This window comes from Myotis davidii, unplaced genomic scaffold, assembly GCF_000327345.1.
Source record: "Myotis davidii unplaced genomic scaffold, ASM32734v1 scaffold142, whole genome shotgun sequence".
Lineage (NCBI taxonomy): Eukaryota > Metazoa > Chordata > Mammalia > Chiroptera > Vespertilionidae > Myotis > Myotis davidii.
This window is the reverse complement of record NW_006294400.1, coordinates 5430730-5442915: the sequence shown is the minus strand read 5'-3', so window position 1 is coordinate 5442915 and position 12186 is coordinate 5430730. Positions and strand designations below refer to the sequence as shown.

The window sequence follows — 12186 nt, the reverse complement described above, 5'->3', positions numbered from 1 at the left end:
CTCTTTCCCCATTTAGTTCTGTGCTTGCCGGTGGGCCTCTCAGCTGCTGGCCCCTCCTGTGCCTTCTGCTGATTCCTCTCCACCACGGTTACACCTCAACATGCCCCAAGGACCCGTTCTGGAGCCTCTTCTATTTTTATCCACACTCACTCCCTAAGTCACTTCGTCTAGATTCCTGCTTTTAAATATTAACTATGTGAAGATGAATCACAAACTGTATCTCCAGCTTGGACCTGCCCCCTGACCTCCACACCTGCATCACCAACTGCCTAACCGGCACCCACACGTAACAGGTCCAAACGTAACAGGTCCAAACGGAGCCGCTGCCACGGCCCTCCCCCAAATCAACAGTTCTGACTCCTACGCCCGTGCTCTCCCCACTGACCCCTGAGTCTCAGACACCCCCAGCGAATAGCTGTAATCTTCCCCATTCCCTTTACTAACAATTCCATCCCTCCGGCTCCTCAGGCCCAGACCTTGGAATTATCCTTGCCTTGAATTTACCAGCAAATCCTATAAACTCCACCTTCAAAATATGTCCAGAACCTGAGCACTCCTTACCCACCACGGCCACCACTCTCGTCCAAGCCACCTTCCTCCCTCCTGTCTTGTTGTAATAACCTCATAGCCAATCTCCCTGCTCCTACTCCAGCCTGATGCTTCCAAATCCATGTTCAACACAGCAGGCAGAGCGATCCTATGAAAACAAGCCAGGTCGTGTCACTCTTCGGCTCAAAGTCCATTTATGGTTCTGCATCTCACCTGGAGTAACAGCCACAGTCCTCACCTGACCCTCAGGGCTCTGTGATGTGTCCCACATGCCCTCTGACCTCATCTGCTAACATCTTCCCCGCCCCCCGTTCCTCCTCATTGGCCGCACCATCTCCATGCTGTGCTGTCAGCTGTCCCCTGAGCACACAGGCTCACTCCTGCCTCGCTCTGCACCTGCACTTTCCTCTGTCTGGGATGTTCTCCGCCTCTCCAGGTGCCTCCATGGCTCAAGCTCTCCATTCCTTCAGGTCTGTTATCAAACATCCCAGCGCCAGTGGAGATGTGCAGGCTGCTGATGCAGGCCCTCCGACGCCCTAATCCCCTTCCCTGCCTGATGCGTTCTGCTTAGCATTTGCCCTGTTTACCTAACGTTCTTGTTACCGTTCATCCTCTTCACTGTCTGTCACCCCAACTGGAACATGAGCTAGAAGAGGGTGGGGACTTCGTCTTGTCAGTTCATGGTCACATGTCAGCCCCTCCAGCAGTGCCTGGCATGTGGGAAGTGACCAGTAAGCACCTGTTCATTTAAGGACCCAAGGCACGTGCCCTGGAAAGGTCAACGCCAGTGCAGCCTCCGGGGCGTCTTCCTCCAACATCACCGGCCAAATGTCAACGGTTTAACTGCTCAGAACTGAAGGCAGCCATGTCCCACTCACCTTCCACCGTGGAACACGGGTCGGAGATGCTCCCCAGGAGCCAATGGAACAAGTGATGCTTATTCCTGACGTGTCAAAGTCCTATTTATTTCCTTCCCAATGGACATTCCCGCCAATGCAACACACTCTTCCTCCTTCCTGAAACGCCAGTAGCCTGGGAACACTCTGACCCCAGCTTTTCCCCCTCCAGCTTCATTGAGGTATTATTGACACATGACACATGTACGTATAAACTGTACCATGTGATGATCTGATACTGCACAGTGACACCAACTCCTGAGGGTGCAGGGTCGCCGTTCTATCATCAATCGGAAGACCTGGGTCCTCAGGGCACGGGGGGGGGGGGGGCTGAGGTCTCGGGGGGCCTGCGTCTCACATCAGGGATTCCGGGAATGCCCCTCTGCTTCGGACAGGCTCCTGCCTCCACTGTGCCCACTAATTCCGCCTGGTTCTCAGAGACTTCCAGAGGCAAGGGCCCCCACCCCGGTGCCTGGCCCCTGGCTGACGTCCGTTAACATCTGCTGAATGATACAAACAGGAAAAAGCCCGGTAAATACGCCAGCACGCAGGGTGAGAGGTGCTGCTGGTGATGGCGGCGATGATGGCCCAAAGGACGCAATCAAGAACAAGGGCAGCTGAGATGTACTGCGTGGCCACGGTGCCCAGGCAGGGCGCCTCACTCCACAATGCCTCCCAGGGTAGGCAGTTTTGTTTTCAGTCTGCAGGCTGACACTCTATCCACTGAGCCAAACCGGTTAGGGCTCAGTTTTGTTTTCAGATAAGAAAACCTAGCATCAGAGACGCAGAGTGGCTTTTCCCGATCGCACAGCCTTCTACCGACAAAAGCGCGATTCAACTCCGGCTCTTGGGCTTTTGATCGTTTGGATGATTTCTGTTTTCTCTTCTCAACAACGTGTTGAATGAATGAACAGATACATTAACAAATGACCAGAAGCTCCCAGAGGTGGGCAACCTCTTCCCGAGGCCCCTCCGGCACCGTTCGTATCCTGACAGAATGGGGCACGTGCCAGGAGCTGAAATTCAGGGGTCCATCTCTGCCACAGAAGCAAGTACCCGGCGCTGTGTTCACCGCTGACCCCCAACTCTCCTTGGCGTGTTTGAAAATGGCCGCTGTGCCCAGGCATGTCCTTTGGCTAGAAAGAGGCTCCTGTCTTTAGCTGCAAGGACGGAAATCACAATGGGGAGAAAGGGCGCAACGTCCGTCCACTATCCTGGAAGGACAGACAGAGGAAACCTACAGCAAAACCCCGGCTTCCACAGACCCTGGTAATGAGGCCTGGTCTGTAGTTACTATTCCTCCCGTGTTTCAAATCTGCACGGCACCACACACACAGGCCTTAATAACCCTCGGAATTATCTGCACCTCCATTTCTGTCACGTATCACTGATATATTTTAATAAATAGTCAAGTAGAAGAGATGAGAATAATAGATTAAAACTATTAACCTATTTAACAACTCTTAACAGTCTAGAAATTCAAAACAGCCTACAATGCATAAATATACCATTAGCTTGAGATCAGTCTTAGGCACTTAATTGTCTCCATGTTGGTGTCAGTCAGCCACAACGCTGGGTGACACTGCAGCTCGGAAAGACAGTGTGAGGATTTAAATGTGAAGAGTTAATTCCCTGGTTAATGTAAGCCTAACACAGAGAAAAGCAGGAGTCCTGAGCAACGCTGGGTAAAGCTGGAAATTTCTTTCACGGATGTCCTGGTACATGGAAGGCTGGCCCAGGTCACTGAAATGTTAAGCGTCTTCAACGAAAGCACAGCCTTCGTTCGTCTACCAGCGAGTCAGCCGGCAGTGGCACAACTCAGATCCGTCGGGACCCTGCAGACTCAAGAATTCTCGCCCAGGTGGGACCCACTCACTCACAGGTCATAGGGGGGCCCATGCCCATGGTTTTGCATCTTCTGGGGCACCCATGGGTCTGAAGCAGGCCCCAGAGGGCAGGTAACTCAGTCAGTGAAGATAAGGTGGTCGGTCCCTAAGCTGGTCTCACACTGGATGACGTACACACACTCCCTCTCCCCCAACGTTATTTCCTGACAAGGCTGTGACTTAGCTCCCGTCCCTTCCTTGTACAAGTCGTCTGGCCACTTTCTCCTTGGAATGAAAGGTCCTACCCAGCAGGACCACTTCCTCTCCAACATGCTGCCCACCCTAACAAGTGATGCCTGGAGCTGTCCAGCGGCCATCTCTCCAATGGCAGTGCCCACACACCCCGCCCTGGCATTACATCTGGCCTCTCCCCTCCACACTCCACCCGCCAGTCCTAGAGGCCAGCTGATGACATACTGAGGTTTGTAATGCACAGCAGCTCTGTCCACACACTCGAGGGCAGTGGTTCTCAACCTTCCTAATGCCGAGACCCTTTAATATAGTCCCTCATGTTGTGGTGACCCCCAATTTTATTGTTACAAATTGAACATACTTAAAGCATAGTGATTAATCACAAAAATAATATGTAATTATATATGTGTTTTCCGATGGTCTTAGGCGACCCCTGTGAAAGGGTCGTTCAACCCCCAAAGGGGTCGCGACCCACAGGTTGAGAACCGCTGCTCTAGGGGGAGGACCCAGCCTGGTCCCTCACTGCCCAGAGGCACCCCCCACCCCCTGACATACAAATAAGACTCCTAACTACATAGTCCAGGTCCTCCCAAGGTACCGGGATGATAACTAGATGAGTGGACCATTGCCAAGCTCCCTAACCTGCCCACACTGCCCTCTCCTCATGTGAGAGCCGGGGATGTGAACACTAACCACTAAGGGTTGTGTAGAAGATTAAAGCACAGAGATGCCCAGAATGGCACCACACACATAGTAGGGATCAATAAATGGTGGTTTTATTCCCTCCCATCCTTACCAAGCTCTTGCCAGACAAAATATGAAAAGTTTGGTGAAACTATGAAGAAGATGAGCTCATAAGCCACGGATGGAGTATTCATAAATGCGTGTAGGAGGGGTTTTTAGGCCGGATCGAAACAAAAGGAGTGGAGGGCAGGGCCCCCTCTCCATGCAGCAGCGATGAAAAGGAGAGCCAAGCCACTCCCTACCGGAGGGGAAGGTGGGGGGGGGGGTGATCAAGGTGGCCGGGGCATACACTGGCTTCCTAGCCATCATGTGTTGCGTGGGACCTGGCGGAAGCTAAAGCCAAGGGTGAGGATGTTTCTCCTCCGTTGGCGGAGCCAGACAGACGGTGAGGTTCTGGAAATTTTCCGGGTTGCTTTCTCAGATCATTAAGGACCTCAAGAAGTGAAAGGTCGGATCATCCTAGTGACCGTTCTCAAGCCTGCGCTTCTTCAGGACAAGGCAGGACTTCGGGACGCTCTGATCTGATAGTCACAGCTTTCCCGTAAGTTTCTTTACTTGCTCAAAGGGCCCCAGGGGGAGATCCGAGCTGGGCAGGGGCACTGCACAGAGGTTCCCTCGAGGCCCATCACTTCACTCTGCAGGACCACCCCAAGTTCGAGAGCCACAGGCCATTTGGCAGAAATGATTCCCTGATTCTGAGGTGCCTACGTGAGTGGCATTTCTGTGGCTGTCTCCACAGAGCAAACCTAAGGATGTCACTGAAATTTCAGAATCTGCCCTATTTGCAGAGTCTTGGTTTAACCGTAACTGATAAAGCGCAGTGACCTCTGCCCACCAAAGAAAGCAACAGGCTCCCTCTCCTTTTCACACTTGGGAATTTAACTTTCCAAGCCAGCCTGCAGTTTTTATGATTTTTGTGGTCCAACTCTGCCCAAAGTTTGCCCAAAGATTTCCAGAATACACATTTCTGGAAATTAAATAAGCTCCATTAACAGGCGTATACACCTAAAGTCAAGATGGGAGACACAGCCTAAAATACACCCCGAGTCATCAAGTGATTCATGCTGTTAACACCACACTGGTCACTGATGAGCATCGGGCCCTCTGTTCCTGTGAAATTTTATGCAAATGAAGATAGTTTAGGGCTACTTTTATTTTACAGCTGAAATCCAAAATGCTAAACAACAAGAATATGTTATTCAAAAAATAATGATGCAGCCACACGCATGTGGTTATCGAATTAAATGGTCCACCAGTGAAAACTCTTGGCTAAAAAGGACAAGACTCAGCCTAGCCCAAAGCCATTTGACTATTTGGGTAACGGTGGACAAGCCTATTTCCCAATTCCCTCCAAGGAAGAGGGATGCCAATCATTGCCTCAGAGGGCCTCTGGGAGGATCGAATGAGCTGTGTATAAACTGTATAACACAGTAGCCGGATCATGGTAGGCCTTCAACAAATACAAGCTCCATCCCCACCCACACCCCCCCCCTCCTGCCCTCTCGCCAATGTAGGCTCTACAAGAAGTCAATTGCCACCCCACTGTTACCTTTTCCTAGGAGTGGAAGCTAGCATGGTGGAGATGTGGTGATAAAACAAGCATTTACTGAACATCTACCATGGGCCAGACATGGTGCTAAGGTATACATCTCATTATCACAATAATAACAACATTAAATTATTATTAACATTATTACCAATGACAACGCTATCAGGAAGTTACTAATATAACCCCCATTTTAACGACAGGGAAACTGAGGACAGGTGACTAGCCCAAGGTCACATATCCAGGAGGCGGACAGTGCCAGGATCTGAACGCAGGCAGTCTGGGCTCTTCAACACTGAGCTAAGGTGCCTGGCCCTGAGCGGGGCGGGAGAGAGGTCAAGGACGATGGATGCTTGGCAGGCCAGGCATGGAGAGTGGGAGCCACAGGGGTGACGGCTGTTCCACACCCTCCTAGGCCCAAGCGGGAGGCTATGCGCTTTGGATGCTCTGACTAAAATAACCTTTTAGAAACTCACTTCCAAGCCTACCTTCTAAGGTCCTGGACATTAGCAACACTTCTTACAACATCTTGTCTCCTGCCATGTACTCTCCTCCTGGCAGCCAGAATGATCCTTTTAAAAACCAAATTGATGCCACTCTTCTGTCCAAAATCCCCAGTGGTTCCCCACCTCCAAGGCCCTAAAGAGCCACATCAGCCTCCTTGCTGTTGCTCCAATATGATACACAAATTCCTGCCCCATGGCCCTGCACCTACTATTCCCCCACCTACTATTCTCTCTGCCTGAAATGTGCTTCTCTCATGATTGCTTGGCTCAGTCCCGCATCTCCTTCAGGATCCTTGTTCAAATGCCACCTTCCTGGGGATGCAATACTCCCTCTGGTCCACTAATCCCCCTCCCTGCTTTCCCCCATAGCACCTTTTACCACCTGACATACCACATAGTTTATGCATTTATTATGTCTCTCCCACTTCCACTAGAACATCAACTCCATAAGGCCAGGGTTGCTGTCTGCTGTTCATTACTATATATCCAGCACTAGGTCATAGATCAGACTCTGGCATTTAGCAGGTGCTCAGTAAGCATTTGTGGAATGAATGACCGAGAATGATTTTTCACCTTCGCCCCACCCCAACAATCTCCCTGTCTACTCAGTCCTGATCACTTGGTTAGGCAGCGAACACATGAGTCCCTTAACCTCTTCCACCCCTGGCTTCCTTATCTCCAAATGAGAGCATTGGAGTAGGTTATCTGCAGAGTCCTTCCACGCCTGAAAACCTTCAACTGACAACAAAAGGCAACAATTCTTCACCACAGCAAGCTCGTAACTTCATTTACTTGATTATAAAAACCACATTTCCTTTAGCATTTTCCACAGCCAAGGCCCCGCAGCCCCCACGCCCCCAGAATAAGTGAGGTTTGGCTGAGCTGTGCTCTGTGACTTGTAACCTGCACACCAGGTCAGCATTAACCTCAAGTGCTGGGATCACTGGTCTTGTAAAATCGACCCAGGTTGGGTTACAAGGAAATAAACCAAACCACATTCGGGTGTCTCAGGATCAGAAGCACCATCTCTCCTTGTCCCCCTCAATTTCACACTAATTCCTGAGCAGCCCATGCTGTTGGTTTTGGGGTTTCGCCAGAGGCCCTCTGGAGAAGTAACAACATGGGGTGTTCTGGGCCAAAAGGAAAGGTGCTGGGAGGAAAGCAGACCCTGGTGTGTAAGAGAGTGTGCTGTGGCACGGCTGGGAGCTCAGGGGAAGCCCATGTCAGAGGGTCGCAGGTCCTTTGAGGCCATTCCATCTAGCCTACCTCTGACCCCAGGGAGCCTTGGGCCTTTGTTTCCCCATCTGAAACAGGGACTAAGGGAGTCTAATGCTCCACAAAGTGCCTACAAGTCTCAGCCCCACTTGGCCAATCTAACCCAGGCCAGGGTCAAGTTCACCAGTATCAGCTAAGGCCTACATTGACATTCTCTTGATGTTTAAGGTGTAAGTCACTTCTCAGACTGAATGCTGGGTCAACTGTATAACATTACTGCTTTGGTCTTTCAAAGATGCGCTACTAGCTTTAATGACAGAATCAATATAAACTCACGTGTTGGCTCTTTTGGAGTCCTTGCCTTCTCGACAGCCCCCAGCCTATGGCAGAGCCGTTGGCCCCTAACAGTCTCCGCTAACACCTATTAGCTGATCACTTCATACCAAGAAGTGAGAGGGCACAGTGGTTAAGCATATGCATCGGAGAAGTCAGACCTGGGTGAGCAGCCTGGCTGTCCTGCTCACTTCCAACGGGGAAGCCTGAAGCCCAAACATATTTCTGTGCTTCAGCTTCCTCGTCTGTAAAGTGAGAAGAAGAGCACCTCCCACTTAGGGCTGTTATAAAGATCACATGAATTAATAGTAAGTTAATATATGTAAGTCACGTAGTTGGGAACTGACATATAAGTGCTGACTCAATGATAGTCATAATTATTAGAAATTTCTTCAAATGACACATGACCCTAAGGTTTGGACTGGTCCTTCCTGGGGTATATTCTGGCATCTTGGTAATAATATGGGGCTCCGTGACTGAGTATATTCAAGCCTAGGCTAGTCACGGGGAGCAAAGAGATGGCACGCATGCCACCCACCCGCTCCCCTGACTGGGCAGGCATCTCTAATCTATCTCAGCACTCTTCTCCCTCCCGCTGCAGCCGTGGGCTGCTAAGACCCAATACAGAGCTCCAGGCAGCCACTAGGACTATGGGGAAACCCGCCTGCTGTCCCCTGACAACAGGCAGATATGCTGGCGTGGGAGATTCATGCACGGAGGCAAAGACCACTTCTGCGTGAGAATCATGAGAAACGGACGGAGCCTTGTCTTTCCCCTGCTGTAGACCCAGCACTTTGAACAATGCCTGCCACGCAGCAGACACTCAAATATCCATTGGGTGAATAAATTAGCATCAAATACATCTGGGCCCGTAGCACACAGCACTGGGCCTAACCAAGCAGGTGCTCAATGAATGAGGGAGGACGGTGGGATAGGCTTGCTGGACCCTCACCTGAGCTCACTGTTTCTGAATAGAGAGTGCACCCAGCTTCGGCAGGTTCAAGGCCTCGACACAGCCACTCACTCATCACATGACCATGAGCAGGACCTTTCCTCCCCGACTTGAGCAGCCAAAGGCCCGTTTAGGATTGAGTCATCCTTGGTTCCAGGCACAGGTGCCCACAGAGGACACCAGGAGGTCTGGAAAGTGCTGCCCACAACAGTCCATCCTCCAGGGAAGTACGGACACTTCTCAGAAAAGGGGCCTGGCCCGGACCATCCATCCTTTCGGGAGGAAGAAAAAGGCAAACCAGGGAGAGGTGGCTGCTAGTGGTGAGGGAGGCGTGGTGAGGTGAGAGCGTACCTACCTGCTCGCCGTGCTTTTCCGTCCAGCCGCACTGGCTCCGTCAGCCTGCAAAAGAAACCCGAACACCTGCATTAGCCAAGGGGGGAGACACAGAATTCTACCCTCTGCCACCCACCAGGCTGCTGCCCAGCACAGCCTTGGGACACGGGGGTGAGCTGGCTCTGTCCCCTGCTCCATTCCTTCAGGCTGGAAAACTCTGCCCCCAGTGGTGAGAGGGAGTCAGCACACCCCCAACCCACATTGGCTGGGCCCTTTAAATCCAGCGGAGCACCCATTGCCAACACAAACCCAGCAACCACAGAACCCTGGGGACTCCGTGAAAAGTAAGTAACCAGCTAAATCTGAGATTGAATTGCACCATTTTTATTTTCAGCTGGGATTTCCAATAAAACAGTAGCCGCAGATTTATTCCCACCAACCGGAGGGGGGAAATTCATTTATGTTAAAATATTCTGTCCCCCAACCCTCTGAGCAGGGGGAGGCAAGAGAGTGCTGGTTCCTAATCTCTTTATTTGGGGGCGGGGGTGGGTGGGGAAATAAGGCTGACCAAATTAAATTTTCAGAAATCATAAAATTTCCGATGGAGAGACTGAGGCCCTGGGGGAGGAGGAAGCTGGCTGCAGTCTCATGAGGACTGAGGGACAGAGACCTGGGGATCCTGACTCCCAGGCCAGTGCTGGGGGGACCGCACTGATGCAGAGGCCACAGACATGGGGGAAGGCCCAGGTTCCCCACCACCCCTGGTTGAAGAAGAAGCCCCTAGCTTTGTGCCAACGTTTAAAATAATGTAGCTTCAAAATGCTGGCACCCATGTGTTCCCAGATTCAGAATCCTTCCAAGTTTAGAAAGGTAACGTTGCCACATGTGTTCTGCATTTGGAAACAACCCTGGTGGGGTCTGGGGAGCCCCCAGGACTCAAGCACATTGATGTTCCTACAGAGAAACTCACACAGTGAGCCCCACTGGGATAGATGCAGAGGGCAACTAGCCTGTTCTCCCTGAGGTCAAGTCCTGCCACTTCATCGGCGACAAAAAAACCTTTCTTGTTTTCAAACTTTTCGCATTTCAGGATTGTGGATGAAGGACTGGTGACCTAAAATAAACACAGCAGCCGCTACCTATTGATGAGTGCTTATGGGAAGTTGCAAACTGGCAAAACCAGATGGCGAACTTCAATCCAAAGTGTAAATATATAAAAGTAAAGGCATTTCATCCCCCCCCGCCTCCACCACCCCCCCACACACACACAAAGGCCACATTTCAGCTTCTCTTTAAAAACCAGTTAATCCAGCAACACAGTCCCCACATGGCCATAGTCAGCTACAGCTGACATACCTCCTCCTACCCTTCCCTCTCGCCTCTTACACAGTCCTCCAGCCTGGCCCCTGTGGGCATCCGGACTCTCTCCCCCTGGAGAACTTCCCAGCAGGTGCTAGTGTATGACATGAAATGCCACTTATTTAATCCTCTCAATAGGTCCCCCAACACACATACACAATACTCCCATTTTACAGGTTCCGCACAGAGGGTCCTTCAGCCACTTATCCAACACCCCATGGTTACAAGCCCAGGTCTGGGTGACTCCAGCGCCTACCTTCTCAGCTCTGTAATATTTTATTGTCCACCAACATCCAGGAGAGCTAATGGAGAAATGGGGTGAGCCTACACCACCCCAACTGTCCACAGGAGGGAAGCAGAAAGGGGAAGGACAAATGGGGAGGGAGAAGCATGAGGCCTGGGCAGGAGAAATTAATGGGATGCCGGCGTATTATTTCAGTGGAAGAAACAAAGCAGAAAATGGTTTGCATATCATTTCACTGGGAGCAGAACAGGATCAATTACAGCCTCTCTCCAACACTGCATTCCTCCAAACTTGTCTGTAAAGCGAGCGGGAAGACACTGTTTTCACGTCCATATCGTAAGAGGCAGAAGTGGCGAGGGGTGGGAATTCTGATCCAGAGAGCCTAAAACAATGGTACAATCCCAAATGACCTCTCGCCTTCCAGACTCAACTCTGGCCTTCGATTTCTAGCATTTCATACATATTTTTAATGTTGTCTCTTGTCCCTTTCCTTCATAACAGAGTTGACTAGTTCCAATACAGGGGACGTGGCTGGGTACGAGAGAAGATTCTGGGTTTTGCACACCCGATCATCCCCAGCTACCTTGCCCTTCTATGATGCTTATGATACTGGAGCTTTGTATCACTGCTAGCAACACTCGTTTTTGTTTTCCAACCATTTTTATAAAATAAAGACAAAGTGCGAATAAAAATGTTCAAATAGTTGTCTAAACAAATCCCTTTGCAGAGACTAAGGTGGTGGCACAAGGGAAAACAAACGGATGGAGGAGGAGTGCCACCTTGGCAGGAGTAGAGCTGATGGACAAAGGGCTCAAGTCAGAACTGTGGACAACGGCACCTGTCAATCACAGCAGCTGTCAATCACAGCATGCGGGCCTGCGTCCAGACCAGGGGTGGGCAAACTTTTTGACTCGAGGGCCACAATGGGTTCTTAAACTGGACCGGAGGGCCGGAACAAAAGCATGGATGGAGTGTTTGTGTGAACTAATATAAATTCAAAGTAAACATCATTACATAAAAGGATACGGTCTTTTTTATTTTTAGGGGGCCGTAGTTTGCCCACGGCTGGTCTAGACCCACCGTAATGACAAGGACGACCCCTCCCAGCCCCAGTTGAAGCCCGCAGTGCTAAAGGTGCCAAGGCTCAGTGGTAGAGCTCCCTAAGAGGCCAGGCCAGCTTGCTGTGTGTCCTCACCAATCAATGCATCACAGCGACCCCTACTGTTCGAATCAGTTGCACCGCTGGCACTGCCATTTTCCTAGGCCCCAAGATTCTAATACCAGCACATTCATGTGACCCAACCTGAACCACAAACTCGGGGTAATCTGACTTGATCTCAATTTGAAGTTTAAGAGGACAGGGTTTAGACTCAGGCAGTCTGTGTTCGAGTCCCGGTTCTGCCATTTCCTAGCTGTATGCTCCTAGGCAAG

At 50.9% G+C, this 12186-nt stretch overlaps 1 protein-coding gene across 7 annotated transcripts in view; it reads right to left on the bottom strand.

Moving 5' to 3' along the window:
- The window catches only part of ZNF618 (zinc finger protein 618), a 62138-nt gene extending 52875 nt beyond the window's left edge, over nt 1-9263 (bottom strand). For all 7 annotated transcript variants that reach the window (XM_015567112.1, XM_015567113.1, XM_015567117.1 and 4 more), the window contains exon 1: nt 9175-9263. In XM_015567112.1, coding sequence (XP_015422598.1) covers nt 9175-9245 — 71 coding nt within the window. In that variant the 5' untranslated portion in view covers nt 9246-9263. The remainder of the gene's footprint in view (nt 1-9174) is intronic.
- Nucleotides 9264-12186: the final 2923 nt, after the last annotated feature.